The following is a 19,157-nucleotide window of genomic DNA, read 5'->3' as shown; positions in this document are numbered from 1 at the left end:
AACCTTAAAAACACATATTGTATGATTCCATTTATAGGAAATATCCAGAATGGGCAAATGCATAGAGACAGAATGTAGCTTAATGGTTGCCAGGAGTTGGAGGAAGGGCTCAGGGAAGAGAGTGATTAATAACAGGTGAGAGCCTTCTTTTTTTGGTGATGAAATGTTCTGGAATTAAATAGTGGTGACTGTTGCACAACCTTGTGAATATACTAAAACCACTGAATCATACACTTTAAAATGGTGAATTTATGGTCTGTGAGTTTTATCTCAATGTTAAAAAAAAGAAGAATCAAACAGAAATTTTAGTACTGAAAAATATAGTAACTAAAATAAAGAGCTCAATGTGGATTAAATAGCAGGTTAGACAAAGCTGACTAAAGAATCAATGAATTGGGGACTTCCCTGGTGGTCCAGTGGTAGAGAATCCACCTTACAATGCAGGGGGCATGGGTTTGATCCCTGGTCAGGGAACTAGGATCCCACAGGCTGCGGGCACCCACGCGCCACAACTACTGAGCTCGCACATCTCAACTAGAGAGCCTGTGTGCTGCAAACTACACAGCCCACGCACTCTGGAACCTGCACGCCACAACTAGAGAAGAGAAAACCTGCATGCCACAACTAGAGAGAAGCCCACGCGCCGCAATGAAAGATCCCACATGCCTCAACCAAGATCCCGCATGCCGCAACTAAGACCCGACGCGGCCAATAAATAAATAAATAAATAAATAATAAATTTTTTAAAAGAGAAAAGAATTAATGAATTGGAAGATAGGTCAGAAAAATATGCATATGGAAGCTTAGAAAGAGAAAAAGGATAGAAAATACCAAAATCAAAACAAAACAAAAAAAGAGCATAGGAGACTTGTGGGATATGATAAATAGGGCTAATATGCATACATTTGAAGTTCCAGAAGAAGAGAACAGAGAGAATGGGGTAGAAGCAATATTTGAAGAGATAAAAGCTATGAGTTGTCCCAACCTAAGAAGAGACATCAAGTCACAGATTGCAGAAGGATCATGAACCCCAAGCAGGATAAATACAAAGAAAATTACATGTAGGCACATTATAGTAAAGTTGCTGAAAACTATGACAGAGATAAATCTTAAAAACAGCCAAAGGGGGGGGGGTGGAAAGGCATATTACCTTCAAAGGAGAGACAGCAAAGCTGACAGCTGACTTCACAACAGAAACAATAGAAGAAAAGACAGTAGAACGATGCTGAAAAAAATAACCTTCAAAAATGAAGGTGAACTAGACAGTTTCAGACAAGAAAAATCGAGTATAACTTATCATCAGCAGAACTTGCACTAAAAGAAATACTGAATGGTATTCTTTAGGCAGAAATAAAATAAATCCCAGATAGAAGCTTGGAGATGCAGGAAAAAGTGAAGAGAAACAAAAAGTATACATCTAAATGAATATTGACTTTAAAAAAATAATTTCTTGCAGGGTTTTAAACATACATAAAATTAATGTAAATGGCAACAATAGAGTCTGTGCCCAGGCAGAGATGGGGAAATAGGTTTAAAGGTATTGTCCTGGAAGTGGTAAGAGTATTAATTTATATTAGACTTTGGCAAGTCAAGGATGTATGTTATAATTTAGGGTTATCACTAAAGAAATAGTATCTCTACCAATCTAAGAGAGGGGGAAACTTGATAAATAAAAACTAGCCAAAAGATGGTAAGAAAGATTCTGGTAAAGAGAAAACTATAGGAATATAGAACACAGCAGTGGCTTCCAGGGATTAAGGGTAGAGGAGAGTTTGACCATAAAGGGGCAGCATGAGTGAATTTTTTGGTGGGTGATGGAACTGTTCTATGTCTTAACTGTGGTGGTGGTTACCCACTTTGTACATTTGTGTACAAACGTACACAAACGTGTCAAAGCACAGAGAATAAACCAAGAGTGACTTTTACTGAATTTTTTTAATTAGAAGGAAAAAAGAAGGTAAAAAATGAGAGAAAATAGAACAAATAGCATACAGCTGGTTGGTGGATTTAAACCTAAATGTATCAGTAATTACAATGACTGTAAATAGACTCATGCAAAATTAAAAAACAGATTTTAAATAAACAAAACTGAAGCATGAAAAGCCACACCTTAAATATAAGGATATAGACAGAGTTAAATATAAGGATATAGAAAGAGTTAAAGCAAAATGATGGGAAAAGATAGTTCTGATAAAATCAGACAAGATAGATTTTAATGCAAAAAGTATTATTAGAGATAAAGAAGGATATTTCATAATAATTAAAGATTCAAGTTACCAGGAAGAATTATATACTTAATAATGCAAACTTAAAACATATAAATCAAAAATGGATGGAATTAAAAGGAGAAATAGACAAATCATCAACCCCAGTGGGAGGTTTAATACACCTGACTTAGCGAATAATCAAACAAATAGACAAAACACACATACACACACACACACACACAAAAATCCGTAAAGATAAAGAAGATTTGAAAAACAATGAACAAACCTGGCCTAAATGACATATATGGGCCCTATGCCTGGCAACTGCAGTCAGATACACGTTCTATTGGTGGATCTGGAAAATTTATAAAGCCTGAAGTGAAGAGGAAAAATTGAAGCACTTAGAGCTGGGGAATGGAAATCATCAGTTGCAAACTCTGGACATCCTCCTTCTCACAATTCACTGATTTTTCACTGGGGATGAGGGAAGGTGCCCTTCTCCAAGGACGTAGATTTTTTTAACTGTCCGTGGACTGACAGGAGTGGCTGCGCATGTGGACACAGTGTGGACAAAGATGAAAGGGTACAGACCACCACTGTCACTGAAGAAAGCTGTCCAGACTCAGAGCTCCACCCCAGCCCCAAGGAAATGCATTCTAATCTTCTGCCAGTGAAGAACTCTATTTATCTCCCAGAGTTGGCTTTTTTGCTCCTCTCTGGTCCAACTCTGGCACCTGAAGTATCAAGATGCTCTTTCCATAATTAAACCCTCTGCTCCTCCTTTTCTCTGGACGGTGGGATTCTAAGACAACTCCAAAAGTAGAAGAACTACACAGATCCCTCAATGAACTGACTTTGCTGCCAGGTTCCTCTTTAAAGTATCTAATCAGCGATTTTCCCAGCACCCCAGGCATTTCCTGTATGGGTGCTGCTGACTATTTTACTTCCTACCAGGCCGCCTCCCATGCCGTGTTCATGCTGCCAGCTTTCAGATGAGCTCTGTTAACTCCTATGCTTCCAGCCTCCTCGCAGTCAAGTGGGAGCCACAGTGGTATTCTTCCCATCACCCAGCTCCTGGAATTCCTTACTGTAGATGGGCTTATGCTTACATCCACCGTATCATTCTGGCTTTTTTTTTCTTTCTTTCTTTCTTGCCCATTGATTATTTTTCCTCTAGAGTCCATTTTACAGCTGCTGAGAGATTTGTGCTCTCATGTTGCCTGTTTGTCTTTGTGTCTTTTGTCCCCTGTGTCCCAGTCTACCCAAGGATGCCATGGTCATCAAGACACCATTTCTATGCCTTTAGTGTCCTGACTGGGAGATGGGGTGTTCACTCATCTTCAACACGACCTCAAGAAATCCTTCGGCACTGGAGATCAGGGCCTAAAGACATTATTACACTCCCACTGAAATCATTATCCAGAAGAGTTAAAGATGGAAATTTGCCAAGAGAAGCATCATAGTGGTGGTTTAAGAAATGAAGCCTCAGACTTGATTGTCTCCTTTTAAGGGATGTTGCTTTCAGCTTATTTTTTAGTATTAGAATAGTCCATTCCAAGAGATTGAAACAACTATGGGGGGACATTCAGATTGTTATAGGTCTTTGCTTTAGACTCTGCCATCTGAGGTCTTGGGAGAGCAGAGGACCTTCAGCCTCTTCCTGTCCCCCTACCCCCACCCCACCCCTGCCCCAGTCCAGTGGGACTCAGCCTTGTCCAAATCATATGTTTCCCTGAAAAGAGGCTCTGGTCAGTTGTAACAGAGCATAGTAAGCGTCCACAGGAGGTAGAAATTGAATCCATAGCATTCACTGTCATGGCAAAGAATGGATTTTCTCCCAGGGCCCACTAGCATTACTGTGGGTTATTAAGTCTGACTACTCATACATTCCAGAACTTCTGGGAAAGCCTTAAGGAAATCGCTTTCAGAAACAAGTGCCCTAGAGGAGAAAGCTCTTGGATTTCATTAAACCAGAACTTAGTAATGGGCATTCTTTGTCTTCTCTGACCTAGACAGTAGGGAGCTCCTACCTTTGGACATTTAATTTATGACCCCAATTGAACCAAGTCCCGGTTGTGCATCTGAGAAGGATCTTTCCTGTTTAATCTACCTAGAGAGATAGAAAGTAAATCTATTCTTTTTATTTTGCTTCTACAGCCACTGCCCCACACCCCCCGCCAACTTCTTTCTTTTTGCTAAACACCTACCCTTCCCCCTTAGGAAAACTTCATATTTCTTATAGAGTTATTATTACTTTGGTTCTTACTGAAACTGGGGAGGGGAATAGATTGTGCATCAGCAGCATGAGGAAAACCAAAGATTCTTCTTCCCTGTGGTAGAGCCCCTCCACTGGAGGGATTTAGCTGCAGTTCTGCCTGGGGATTAGCTTCTGGGAGCCTTCCCAATTCCACATATCATGATCATTACATGTTTTGGGGGTACATCAGGAGGCAGCACATTGGTGGAAAAGAGCTTTCAAGTGGGTGTTAAGAGGGCTGGATTCTAATATTAATAATAGCTAACAGGGGCTTCCCTGGTGGCACAGTGGTTGAGAGCCCGCCTGCCGATGCAGGGGACACGGGTTCGTGCCTCGGTCCGGGAAGATCCCACACGCCGCGGAGCTTGCGCGTCCAGAGCCTGTGCTCCGCAACGGGAGAAGCCACAGCAGTGAGAGGCCCGCGTACCGCAAAAAAAAAAAAAAGCTAATATTTATTGAGCATACTAAGTGCTAGATTCTACCTTAAGCACTTTACATGGATTATCTCATTATTGTCCTATTTTACAGATGTGGAAGCTGAGGCATAGAGTGGTTAAACAATTTACCCAAGGTCATACAAATGGGAAGTAGAAGCAGGAGTCAAATCCTGCTCTAGTGCCTGCATGTTTCACCCTCTTTGAATACTGCATATGGTCCCAGACAGGATACTGGATAGCTGTGCGACCCCGGAAAAGTCATTTCAACTTTTTGGGCTCATCTGTGAACTGTAACCTGAGGGAGTTCATGTGGATAACTTCTGATGGAGTTTCCACTTCCAGTAATCTACATGAAGTAAACACAACTATATTGTTTTATTCTTGTGATTATGTGAAAGCATAATGTTTAAGTCTAAAAATTTACCTGATTGATTCAACAACTGGTTACCTTACTGGCTGCTGTGTACAAAGCAGTGGGCTGGGCACTTAAGAAATATGGTTTTAAAAGTTATAATCTGTCTCTTTCATTAGTTTTAGATGGTTTCATATTTTAGTAGCTTTGGGATTTTTTTAAATTAAGTTTTTTAGATAATTAAACAGGAATCGAATTGAGAAACCAGTTGTGTTTCAAAAGATAAATTCTGAGATGGGTATTGGGTCTCAGACTGTGTCAGGTTTCTGACATTTTCTTTTATTCTCTTAAAATATGACTCTTGTTACTGAGACAATTTAACTACACCCATTCACTTCTGAGTGAAGGAGCACCTGGTGAGTTTTTTAGTTTGTATGGTGCTGAGAAGCTCAAGAGACTCTTTAAAAATGAAATGTGACTGCTTTGGGAGTCACTTATACTGAAGCAGTATCTTTACAACCTGAAATATCTGTTAGTAACTTAGAAAGGCAAATTCAAAGAAGGGATTTGCTATGTAATAGCAAGATTTTTTGAAATCACATTTCTGTTTCTGGCAAGCTAGATTCAATATCTAGCTTGCTCTGGAGTTTAGTGTGGAAACCTCTTGGCTGAGATAGAAAAAAATTCATCTTGAACTAGAAAACTAACTTAAGAAATTCCATTTCTAGTAATGCTTTTGAGACTGGAGGAGTTGCATTCTGATAGGCTCAGATATCAGCTTAATGTCCATCTTTCTCAGTAGACTGTAAACTTTTAAACTGTTTTGTATACTACTATATTTCCAGTTAAACCACAAGTACTTGACACATAATAGGTGCTCTATAAGTATTTGCCAGTGGACTCTTTATTGATCACTCCTTAAAAATCCAGCATTTCCCCCTTTGCCAGGATCTAGTAATTGAACCTGCTTCAAAACATGCGGTTAACCACCTTGAGAGCCAAGTTACTTAGCACTTGTCTTGGTTGGTGGGCTTCAGTCCTTAATCCACTATTTTCTTTATCTATGCCCCAAGTAGTGTGTTTAGTGTTTTTAAACCTGTGTATAATGACTCATTGATTAGTTGTAAAATGAATTTAGTGAATTATGACTAACATTAAAAAAATTGAAGAGGAGAAAAGAATAGGAAAAATCAGAATGCACTGCACATAAAAAGTACTTTTACTGTAGACACACACATGTTATACTGGATTACAATTTTTAAAGTGTATTTTTTGAAATCCTGTTCTACCCTATCTTCAGAAGGTAAAAGCACTTCAAGTGTCTATTTCGTGGCAGCTCCCAGCCTACCTCTCTATAAGTGTCTTGCAATTCAGTATATTTGTATTTTATGCTACCGTGGGCTCCCCAGAGCATAACCGGAGCACAGCCTTGCTAGAGCCACCATGTGTTATCTTAATCAATGAGTGAAAGCTGAATAGAAAGAGTCCTCCCGCATAGATACAAGTATTGTGGCCATAGGGAAATCTAGAAATCACTCCTGAGCTCTGACCTGCAGGATCACCACACCCTGCACCCTCACTGCTGCATCCTGTACCACCTAGTTTGATGGGCTGAGCTGGGTTGGGGAGGGGCCAGACACAGTGCCCACCATCACCTAGCACTAGCCCTGCTGCCACACAGCCACTCCTTTTAGCCCTGTCCTCCCCACCAAAAGCATTTCAGGCAAAGCTCCAGCTCTTGAAACTTGGCCACTTTGAAGTGGTGAGCCAGTGCCCCTGAAACTGTCACTCTACATCTGGTGGCACTTCTCCTGCTGTCAGAGCTTCGTATAGGGTTCATGTCTCTTTCCTCTGAAACCTGTAAATGTAAATTCAATTTTACATTTTTTTAGGTCTTTTTAACAGTTGGTCTCAGAAGTATCTTTGGGGTAGGGAGGGGGGTGTAGCACTGGTGGAGGGAGATATATGCCCTTGAAAATTGGATTCCTTTTTGGAAATCTGCTGACACAGGCTAATCGGCAGAGAACTAAATGATCCTACTGTTTCTACCTGCTGACGGGCTCAGCCTTGGGACGGGGCTGAAATTAGCTCTCACCACATGGCAGAGACATGCCTTCCTCTTTTTTTTTTTTTTTTTTCATACAAATAAGGGGTAATTTTGTGCCTGTCAGATAATAGAGCTTTGTAGTATAGATAGCCAGTAAACAACAGCCCCTCCTCCCCAACTTGGAAAGCATACTAGTGCTGAGCTAAGTACATAGAGAATCAGGTAGTAGGTAATCTCCCTGATGAGCACTGGTTTGAAACCCCTTTCATAATCAGTGTTCTTTGGGAAATGCTCATAGACAAACCCATCCAAGCTCAGGAAATGTATTGCTCCAAAGTTGAGTGACCAGTGTCCTGGCAGCCCAGACCACAGAACCTCATGCGTCCTTACGTTTCTGCTGCTGCATCCTTTCTGTGAGTGAGGAGGTTTCAGGACTTGATGGTCTTTGGGAAATGAGGCTGTGTGTTTCGTTTCTGTTGGCCAGTGCTGTTATCTGTTGGAAAAGAGGATTCCCTGCCCATTTTGTAAGCACACAGCTGGCAGGAGATGTTACAATCTCACTGCCTTCCAATCAGCCCCGCCCCGGCAGCAGGCAGAGTGGGGGCCTGTGAAACACACTGGCCAGACAGTTGTGGTGAGTTTCAAAATAAAAGCTCCCTCCTGAGCACACCATGGCACTTCCTATCCCAGAGAACCAGCATTCACTGTGCCACATCTCTGGTCTAAATTTAGGCATCTCTTCTTCTTTTTTTTTTCCAGGCAAAGATTACTATGCGAACATTTAAGAGAAAAATTTTGCCCAAAGTAATTTTTTCCCTCGACTTCTATTTGGTTTCCTGCGATGTTTAGATGACTCATTCTCTTCCAAGAAATTTTAAAGAAAAGAGATGCAGGCTGTATGATAGGGCACAAAGACTGCTCTGTAAATTCTCTTTCTCTTCCCTGCCTAGAAATCCCTTGCTGTTTTTTATAGGAAACGGAAAGGCTCCACAGTCTGCATTGTCATGGACTCGGCCTCATCAGGTCCTGTTGTTTCCAGGAATAAATGTCTTCCTTGTCTTTGGGTGGGTCCCCCTTGTAGTGTCCCAGCTCTGACAACTGCTCCACAGCAGCCGCCAGCACAGCAGCCCTTTTGGGATCGCTGGGGCCACGCTTGCCCCCAGAGGCACACAGTTAAGGTTTCTGAAATAGAGAACGGTGGCCTTTTATCGTCTGCGCAAGGAGAGGTACAGGCTATTTCCTGCCTCTCTCCTCGAGTCAGAATTTCTCCCAATTGCTGGGGACTTTATCATAACTGTAACCTGGCTAACAGCACGTGTGTTCCCAGCCCAGCCCGCAGCCAGGGGGAGAGTAAGTCAGAATCACTTCAGCAGCCTGTTCAAATAAACAGGGATAGTAGTTGAGTTGTCCTTTTCCAACTAATCAGTACAGGAAAGGAAACATCTGCCGGGCTTAATTGCTGTTTTATTGGTTATGCTTTTTCTCCTCCTCTCCTTCCCACCTCCTCTGGGGACTAGGTTATTTAAGTCATGGGTAAGCAGCAGGGTAGAGGAATGGGAGCTTTCTCCTGTAACCTCTGCCATCTAAACACCAGGAGGTGTAAGGGAGGCTGGGAGGCTGGCAGGGGGAGTTGGCCTGGAGGCAGGAGGGCAGGGTGTTTGGAAATGATACTCTTGGTCACTTCCTGGCCTTGTTGCTGATCTGTGGCTGGTTGGTGAGTCATTTTGCCTCACTTCAACTCCTTGGGCCTCTGCTGCTTCAATGGAGCTCAGCTCTCCTCACAATGGGAAGGAGAGGTTGGTATGTGAGATCCTGGAAAAAGGCGTTTCCTCTTACGGCTTCTTCCAGCGGTTGAGGGCATTGAATGAGAGTCATTTGGGAATAGTAAATTTAAGGCTAGCAAGATACTCCTGAAGCCATCCATTTTGTAGAGCATCTTTTTTTTTTTTTAATTTTATTTATTTATTTATTTGTTTGTTTGTTTTTGGCTGTGTTGGGTCTTGGTTTCTGTGCGAGGGCTTTCTTCTAGTTGCGGCAAGCGGGGGCCACTCTTCATCGCGGTGCGCGGGCCTCTCACTGTCGTGGCCTCTCTTGTTGTGGAGCACAAGCTCCAGACGCGCAGGCTCAGTAGTTGTGGCTCACGGGCCGTTGCTCTGCGGCATGTGGGATCTTCCCAGACCAGGGCTCGAACCCGTGTCCCCTGAATTGGCAGGCAGATTCTCAACCACTGTGCCACCAGGGAAGCCCTGTAGAGCATCTTGGTCCCTGAGGAGAACCTGCTGATTATCTTGTGCTCTGTGGAGGAAGGCCAACCCCCCGTACACTGAAGTGGGGGTGTTGGAATCTAATGTGGACTCAAGAAGCCAGGCAAAGGATGGCAAAGAATTATAGAATGGCAGAGGTTGGAAAAGACCTTAGGAATGTTTAAGCCAAAGACTTTCATTTTATGGAAAAGAAAACAGAGGTCCAGAGAGATGGACCAGGTTGTCCAAAGCTATTTTCCTGATAGTGGAGGAGCTGGAAATAGAAGAGTCTTGTGATTGCCAATTCAGGGCTCCCTCCATCCCTCTCCACACTACCAGGTGTAAAAATTCATGTCTGCTCACAACAAGGGTCACACATATGTTATATTCCATAATTAATTCCTTAATAGAAAAATGGCGAAGCATAAAGGAAGAGTGAAAATGACTGCTAAACATGTAAAAAAAAATTTAGGCTCACTAGAATTAAAGGACTGCAAATTAAAAGAGGATACCATATCAAATTTTCAAGACAAAAATAGGTAAAAAACATTCTTATATGCTTCTATTGGTATTTTAAATGGGTACAGTTTTTTCCAAGGGCAATTTAATGGTATAAGTTAGAAGTCTTTGACTCAGCAATGTTACTTCTAGGGGAAAATAATGACAGGTGTGTGCATAGATTATATACAAAGTAATTAAATACAGCATGTTTTAGTACAAAAAATTGTAAGCAAAGTAAATGTCCAAGACTATAGGAACTACATCAATATAATCTATTATAATACTATAGAAGAATAATATGTAGGGAAATATTCACAACATATGTCTAAGTGGATAAGTTACAGTGTGTATAATGCAATCCCAATTCTATAAAAATCGTAGAGAGAAAAATGTATAACAGTCTAGAGTGGTGATTTCTTAGGGGTAGGAATTAAGGGTTGCTTTTTCTTTTTTGAGGTTTTCTACAGTTTTCTTATTTATTACAATAAACATATATTCCTTTTGTAATCAGAAAAAAAGTATTTTTAAAGTCATATATCTTAAAAAAAAAAAAGCAAGATCTTAAATGATTATGTTTCTGACATGCAGGACATCTTCCTTTCTTTGCCTGGGAGCTGAGCTGTACCAGGGGGTAGGTAGTATTATACCTTCTGTTAGAAGGGCATTGTTGGTATCTGATTTTTAGTAGGAAAGAACTGGAAGGAGCTGGCAGAAGATAAAACAAAGGTTTCCCCTCTCAGTGACCCAGTGATGCCAATCAGTTTTATGTCCTGCTCTCGTGGGCTTGGCATAAAACACTCAGTATCAAAGGCGTGACTCATTTCCTTCCTGCTTCCTTATTCTTCTCTATTTCTACCCTTCTCCGCATGTAGTTAGATGCCAGCCCTGGGCAGCAGCAGCGAAGAACCTGAGAGCCACCACTCCTTAAGATTAACCTGTTGGAGGCCCCTTAACGTATATCATCAGTATCAAGTAACATTAGCAACCAGTCATGATTGAGGTACCACTGCCCTGGGAGTTTGAGGTAGAAATAAAGCAAGTAAGAGGTATAATTTCTTCTTGCTTGGAGGTTCCTATTTGGTCAGGTACTCTGAAGTCCTTGGATGTTTATATACGCATGCCTATCTCATCCTATTTCACATCTTACTTTCCTCCACAATTCTCAGGAAAGCCTGACTGCAAGGATTCAAGAAAGCTCATCCCACCTAACAACGGTTGCCACGTGGGTTGTGGCTTTCAGGCCTGCTCTTCGGGGACCAATTGAAAAATCAAAGGCTACAACCCATTTTCCCTCCACACAATTTCCTTTGCTAGGCTCTAGAAGGGGCACGTTTCATTTTATTAAAACTCTTTTAGTAATCTGACCATAATTTGGTCTGATCAGAGTGGTTATCTGATTTGCTGGGTTAAATAATGGGCCTTAATTGAGTCTGTGTTATTTGTAGAGCCCGTGCTGCCCTTGCCTTTGTTGCCCCCTCCTCCCTCCTTCTGTTTCCCAATTAACCTTCATTCCTCTTTCTTTGCAGAGTAAAGAAGTCGGCCAGCAGCTCCAAGATGATTTGATGAAGGTCCTGAATGAGCTCTACTCGGTAAATCAGCTGGGTTGCTTGGCTCTTTCACAAGCAGAGGGAAGCAGCATTTGGCAGCTTGTGGCCATACTCACGTCAGCAACAGAACTGAGCTGAGGTTGAGGACAGTGCATGGTCCCCACTAGGGATGACTTCACCCATCTCTTTTTTCACACTCTTATTTTCAAACTGGAATGAGCCCAAAGACACTTTCTCAAAATAAGATCTCTCTTCAGCTGTGCAAGCTGACTCTGGCTTCTTTGGGGGCATTATCACCAGAGACCAGCCAAGGCCTAGGTCACCAGCACAACTGATCCTCATTAACAGCAAACCAGGGACCCCCGAACCTAATGGCAAGGAACATAGCTTGCATTGCTCCATGAATGATACTTGCCCTATTGGAAAGAACCTATTGTTCAAAGTTTTGCATCAGTTCTTGGATTGATCTGGTTTGAGACTAGAACGAGTGCTCTATAGGGACGCAGAGTCCTAAATGCCCTTAACATAAGGGACCAGTTCATGCAGAGAGAGCTTTGTATCGACTCTCTGGGGCTTTATAAAGGCCACACCTCCACCAGTGAAGGGCCAGGCTTTGGGTTTGGAGAAGAAAACACAATTTGTTCTGAAGTGACTGGCGCTTCAGGCACATGATGCCTGTGGCTGATGCGCGTTTCTTCATGCACTGGGAGGTGGTGGGGGCTGTTTCTCCCCAAGCCGTGTTTCGTTAATTATAATTAAAACAAACACGCACACCAAGGAAATGCCTGCTGCCCTATAGGGAATATTCCTATTGTGCAGCTAAAGCCTTTCAGGGCCCCCTTCTCCAGTTGGGCTGTGCCAGGCCTTTGTGTCATTCTCCAGGATTGCCCCATCCTGTTTTGGAGGTGAAATTGATTTCCTGTGTTTACTTGCTTATTCACTGCATTTTTTCTTTTTCTTTCTTTCTTTCTTTCTTTCTTTTCTTTCTTTCTTTCTTTCTCTCTCTCCCTCTCTCTCTCCCTCCCTCCCTTCCTTCCTTTCTTTCTTTTTTTAAATTCACAGGAAGACAGGCAGTGGCGACATGTATCACAGGCATTTGGGATCAGAGAATTCCATGTTCTTGATCCAAAAGCCTAGGTGTGGCCACTTTGTCATGGCAACTGTTAAGCAAGTAAATAGGGTAGAGTGGTCATCAGCTTTGTCTCCAGTGATGCTCAGTTTGTTTGCAATTTATACTCTGTTACTCTTCTGCTCTGAAGCCAAGTAGATAGATGGTTCCCTTTGGTTCAGTTCCCAAGTTTTCATTTCTTTCAAATGAAGCTAAGGCTGTTTAAAAATAGGAACCTGTTGACGTGAACCTTTTTCAGACTGGATGAGTTTCCTGAACCCTCTGGTCTTTTAAATGCTTTACTTCTGCTCTTTATTTATTTTTAGAGCACCTTCTAGGCACGAAGAAGAGCTACTACTCCTTTCTCCTGGCAAATAATTCACTAAGATAGAAAATGATGCATGTAGTCATTATATGAATCCTTTTGTTTTCCCATAAGCATCTTGGGCCTCTGCTGTTGCCCTTTCTGGGGAAGAGTCAGGTGGGTAATCAGCAAACTGCAAACCAGTATAAATCCAGTGTGCCACGTCTGCAGTGGGACTTGAGGCAGCAGAGGAAGAGCAGCATCTAGGGATCTGTTAGCTTTCCTCAGAATTCTAAGTCTCCTAATATGCTGATTTTAAAATAAATAAATAAATAAATAAGTGAAACGGCATAATATGTGTTGGAGTGAGAAAAAACCTTGGAACTCACTGCTCTAAGGAGGGCCGAGCTGGCACCTTGGGCTATAGTCTTCAGGCCATCCAAATTTGCCCAGGACTTCACTGGCCACCATGAGGCCATAGTCCACGCAGAGCATAAAGTCTTCCCATTAGTGTGCAAACCAAGAATTGGCTGGGCTTGGGCCTCCCTGGTGGCGCAGTGGTTGAGAGTCCGCCTGCCGATGCAGGGGATACGGGTTCGTGCCCCGGTCTGGGAGGATCCCATATGCCGCGGAGCGGCTGGGCCCGTGAGTCATGGCCGCTGAGCCTGCGCATCCGGAGCCTGTGCTCCGCAACGGGAGAGGCCACAACAGTGAGAGGCCCGCGTACCGCAAAAAAAAAAAAAAAAAGAATTGGCTGGGCTTGGTGTCCCCTTTCATTAGGTGAATTAGTACACACTCTTAGAATCTATCCAAACAAAAATTTGACATTTTCCTCTGGTAGGCAATGGGAAGAGAAAAAAGTAGAGAACACTGGAAAGTTCCAGAGAAGGCAGAACAGTCTGGTGCAGTGATTCTCAAGCAGGGGGATTTTTTCATGCAGGGGGACACTTGGAAATGTCTGCAGATGTTTGTGACTGTCACAGCTGGAGCAGAGGGTGCTGGAGGTCAGAGTGCAACTGAAATCTTATCATGCACAGGACAGCCCTCACAACAAAGAACTGTCTGGCTTAAAATGTCAGTAGTACTAAGATTGACAAACCCTGGTCTAATGACTAGAATCTCCTGAATTAGGCAACCCAGATTCTACCCAGTCTCCACCAGGTATATGATCTTGGGGGATGCTCCCGACCTCTGTTGAGCCCGCTCTCCACATACTCCATGTGCTGGTGTCTCCATTTCCTTGGGGGTGGGGAGTTTGGGGGAGTCATGCTTCATGAAATATCAGACTATAGTTAAGGGTCAGATGAGTTTTCAGATTCTGTAGGCCATTAGAAAGCTCAGAGAATAGAATGATGAGTTGTTTCTTCTGGAGGGTGAGATAAGTGTAGGACTAGTCTGAGAAAGGCACCATGGCATTAGGGTGACTGACTATCTTGTTTTACCTGGAACTGAAGGCTTTCCTGAGACATGAGACTTTCAGTGCTGAGCCTAGGAAAGTCCTGAGTAAGCCAGGATGATCGGTCACCCTATATAGGACAGTGGTTTCATCAAGTAGGAACTTGGGACTATTGTATGCTGGCTTTGAGGAGATACTTGCTGCATATACTCTCTCTGTGTCTCTGCCTCTCTAAGAGGAGTTAAGAAGGGAACAAGGGAGGACTTCTTTTCTTTCTTTTTTTTTTAATAAATTTATTTTATTTATTTATTTTTGGCTGCGTTGGGTCTCTCTTGCTGCATGTGGGCTTTCTCTAGTTGCGGCGAGCAGGGGCTACTCTTCGTTGCAGTGCGTGGGCTTCTCACTGAGGTGGCTTCTCTTGTTGCAGAGCGTGGGCTCTAGGGCACGTGGGCTTCAGTAGTTGTGGCACATGGACTCAGTAGTTGTGGCTCATGGGCTCTAGAGCGCGGGCTCAGTAGTTGTGGCGCACGGACTTAGGTGCTCCGCGGCATGTGGGATCCTCCTGGACCAGGACTCAAACCCGTGTCCCCTGCATTGGCAGGCACATTCTTAATCACTGCACCACCAGGGAGGCCCAGGAGGACTTCTTATAAGGAACTTTCCCCTTATTTGATCTTCAGTAAGGGCCTCTATAAGCAATAGAAGTTATTTGTGGGCATGGGATAAAGGAAATCAAGGATGTAAAGACCCACCGTATTCAGTGCTCTTCTTACCTTGTATCTGCCCTTAATGCCCACAAATACCTCTTTTTGGGAAACTGATCACCTACGGGTTGATAATTTAGGTTTTTTGTTTTTTTTTTTTTTTTGAGGTACGCAGGCCTCTCACTGCTGTGGCCACCCCCCGCTGCGGAGCACAGGCTCCGGACGCGCAGGCTCAACGGCCATGGCTCACGGGCCCAGCCGCTCCGCGGCATGTGGGATCTTCCAGGACCGGGGTACGAACCCGTGTCCCCTGCATCGGCAGGCGGACTCTCAACCACTGCGCCACCAGGGAAGCCCTAATTTAGGTATTTTTGAACCTTGATGATCCAAGGGGCAGGATCCAGGTGTTCCCAAATAAAGATGCCTTTGGGCGAGAGGCCCAGACTCTCACCATAAGGGGCCAGCTGCCTCTCTGTACCTTCCTTTTATCTGCCTGAAAGGCCTTTGATTTTCCTGACTTGGCGCTCTGTGCCAGGGGCCGCTTGCCACAGCTGCTCTCAGAGAGCAATCCCAGTGAGCATTCTCCTCCACGTGCTTTTTACCCCCTAATGGGCTGGCTAGTTTACAGGCCATGGCATAAGTGGTTTTCATTTCCTGACTGATGAATCAGGAATGCCTTTGAAGTCAGAGCACACTGCTTCCCAAAGAACTCTGGAATTCTCTGCCTCAGTTATACTCAGAGGCTGTATCTGGAAAAGCCCAGCAAGGTCCCATAGAAAGGATTGAAGGTGGGGGCACTGAGCCACGTGGACTGGCTGAGTAGGAAGAGCCAAGGAAGCCCTAGAATTGAGAAAGAAAGAAAAGGTGTTGGGACACTGGAGCTGTTGTTGCCCCAGAGGTTTCAAGCTTCTGTCCTCCCCGTGAATATATGTCCCCTTGATTTGGTGCAGCAGCTGTCTGCAGAGCCACTTCAGACTGGAATTTAGCACCTGCTCCCTTGAAACAATGTCAGTTAATAGTCCCCCCACTCTGCCTGCCTGTTTGTCTTCAGCACTCGGCACTAAGGATACAAAGACAAGATACAAAGACACGTAAGAGATGTCCCTGAACTCAAGGCATTAGTTTTAATAGAAGAGACAGAAAAGCAAAGCAGTGAGTAAAATACGAGGTGATGAATCTTTCACATGTCTACACAGAAGAAGGGCATGAAGTCAGGCTCCTTGGAGAGATATTTGAATTGAGTCTTAATCGCCAAGAGCTCTTTTTTGTTCTCTAAATATTCCTTTTTTGCTGCATCCTGCTCTTGTTTCATGATGCAGTGTCTTTTCATTTCTCATTGATCTCTCTGGAGATATTACTGATGGATTATTTTTGAAGTTTTCTTCTTACTGTGTACTTTCTGTTAACTCTCAATTGTTTGCTTTGGTCTTGGTCTTTCACATTAGATATTTTCCTTAAATGTTTGGTAATTTTTGCTGCCTGCTCATATTTTAAAGTGAGACACTAAAAATCTGCTTGGAAGTTTTGTGTCAACTGTGGTCTTTACTTTAGGGTGATCTGACTGCACTGTGTCCATGGGGAAGCCCTGATATCAGTATTTGTAGATCTTTTATATCAGATGGGCAAATTCCTCAGATAAGGCTCTTCTGATCTCCTGCCTATGTCTGGGGGCTGAGTCATGAAGAGGCCTGGCCATCTCAACATTCAGCATAGAATTTTCCTGTTTTAAGTTCAGTACCCCTATCCTCAGCTGAGCCTGGTGTCCCCAAGCCAGAGAAAATAAACCTCTAGTCTTCCACCACAGAGGAGGAGGGGATGGGGTCTGGGAGTCTAACTGTTCTCAGGTGCTCGATAGTTTCCCTTGTTTTTAGCTCCACCTTCATCCCACTGCCACCGACTCCTCTCAGGGCTTCTGTGATTTACTGGTTGCTTCTTGCCTCTCCCTACTTTTGGTTTAGGATTCAGTATGTCAGTTACTACTTGCCTCTCCCCTTTTCATCTTCTGCTTTCATTCTTTTTGTTTTTCTCTGTTTATACCTAAAAAATAATAATAAAAAACCTCTTTTCTATTATTCTAGTGTGGCTTGGGGAAGGAACAGAGCTAAAGGCATGAATTCAATATTTAGTTTTTCAAAGTAGAGTGAATTCCTTTGTAGAACTGCAAATTTAGACTTCTGAGTTTTTCCCCTAGTTTGTTTTGCCTCACTATATATATTTCTCCAACTCCTATCTTGACTTCCCTATTTCTCCACTTGTTTTGACATCAATTATTCAAGCTTCAGCCTCAGGATACCTAGTTTTCCCTTGAGTTGAAAGACACTAGTTATGCTTCTGTATCTGCAAAGAGGAGAGATTCAGTGTCATTAAGTCATTTGGGCAACCACATTGATTGTAAAACTACCACTGTGTATATATTTCTTAACCGTGAAGCAGAAAGGAAAACACAAAAGAAGTGGTGCTTACCCTTAGGAATTTATAGTTTCTTAGATGAGGTAGTGTTTTACTCTTTTAAAGCAAGTTCTTTAGGGGAAAGGAGTAATATAAATTGTTGATTTTTATTACTTCATTTATTGTCCTGTTGACACTATTCCTTTGACCCCTTTTTTTTGTCTCTCATGTTCATTCATAATGTTTCTTCTTTATTTATTATGCATCTTCATGGAATAAAAAATCACTTTCTTAAAATCAACTCACTTTTGTAACTGTTCACTCAAACTTTTGAATCCCTTGGTCACATTCAGGTCAAAAGAGAAAAAGGAGCCTCCTATCTGCCCTTCTTCTGCCAAGATAACAGATGCCTCTTTCTTGCTTTTTAGTCAATCTGGAAAGACTGAATTACTTAGGAAAGTTTTTAATGCTGTCAGTTGTTAAATATTGCTCCTCCTGTGTATAGAATATACAGAGTAGGTCTTATACTTATGGGAAATTATGTCAGGTTCAGAATAAGGTGAAGCTGATTTAAAACCTTCTGCATTATTATTATTTAAAGTCTAAAGTACTTTGACTTTGTCAGTGTCCCAGTATTGTTTACTCTTTCCTCCACCTCCAGCTAAGAGAGGAACATACCCACAAAATCCCTCTAACCCAGGATTTCTCAGCCTCAGAACCATGGGCATTTGGGGACAGATAATGTTGTGACAGTCAAAAATGTCTCCAGGCATTGGTCCTCCGGGGGCCAAATTAGCCCCCATTTGAGCCTACTGCTCTAACTCACATTTATAAATGAAACCAGATTCTCTTTTTAAGCCTCTCTTGACTAAATTTAGCCTTTCCTCCCAACTAATCCAGCCGTAGACATAGGCAGAGGAGAGACACTGGTGCTTAGTGGCTAAGAATGTGGACTTTGTGGTCTGACAATCCTGGGTTTGAATCCTGATTCTGAAGACCCAACACAGACAAAAATAAATAAAATCCTGATTCTGATTCATTTACTAGCTGTGTGACCTTGGGTGTGATAGTTAATCTCTTTGAGTCTCAGCTTCCTCATCTTTATATTGTTTTTTTAATTTTTAAATTTATTTTTGGCTCTGTTGGGTCTTCGTTGCTGCACATGGGCTTTCTCTAGCTGCAGCAAGTGGGGGCTACTCTTCGTTGCAGTGCACGGGCTTCTCATTGCGGTGGCTTCTCTTGTTGTGGAGCACGGACTCTAGGTGCGCGGGCTTCAACAGTTGTGGCTTGCGGGCTCTGGAGCGCAGGCTCAGTAGTTATGGCGCACGGGGTTAGTTGCTCTGTGGCATGTGGGATCTTCCTGGACCAGGGCTCGAACCCGTGTCCCCTGCATTGGCAGGTGGATTCTTAAATTCTTAACCACTGTGCCACCAGAGGAGTCCCTCAGCTTCCTCATCTTTAAAAGTGGAAATAATAGCATGTCCTTCGGACTTGTTGTGAACATTAAATGAGGTGACGTACATAAGACCCCTGACACACAGGGTGTACTGATAGAGATTATTATTAGTATTACACCCTGGCTCTCCTCTGTTGTTCAGTCACTCCCCCCACCGCCACACACACACACATACACCCCAACCCCTACACTCTCTAATTCTCCCTCTTA

At 43.0% G+C, this 19,157-nt stretch overlaps 1 protein-coding gene across 4 annotated transcripts in view; it reads left to right on the top strand.

Moving 5' to 3' along the window:
• SRGAP2 (SLIT-ROBO Rho GTPase activating protein 2) overlaps positions 1-19,157 on the top strand; it is a gene marked incomplete at both ends in the record, with an annotated part of 235,228 nt that overhangs the window by 148,098 nt on the left and 67,973 nt on the right. For all 4 annotated transcript variants that reach the window (XM_079698757.1, XM_079698756.1, XM_079698755.1 and 1 more), the window contains one exon: positions 11,571-11,633. In XM_079698757.1, the coding sequence (XP_079554883.1) occupies positions 11,571-11,633 (63 nt within the window). The remainder of the gene's footprint in view (positions 1-11,570; positions 11,634-19,157) is intronic.

The sequence above is a fragment of the Hyperoodon ampullatus genome (assembly GCF_949752795.1).
Source record: "Hyperoodon ampullatus genome assembly, chromosome: 2".
NCBI classification, from domain to species: Eukaryota; Metazoa; Chordata; class Mammalia; order Artiodactyla; family Ziphiidae; genus Hyperoodon; species Hyperoodon ampullatus.
The sequence above is the reverse complement of the archived record's forward strand: the minus strand, read 5'-3'. Positions and strand labels throughout refer to the sequence as shown.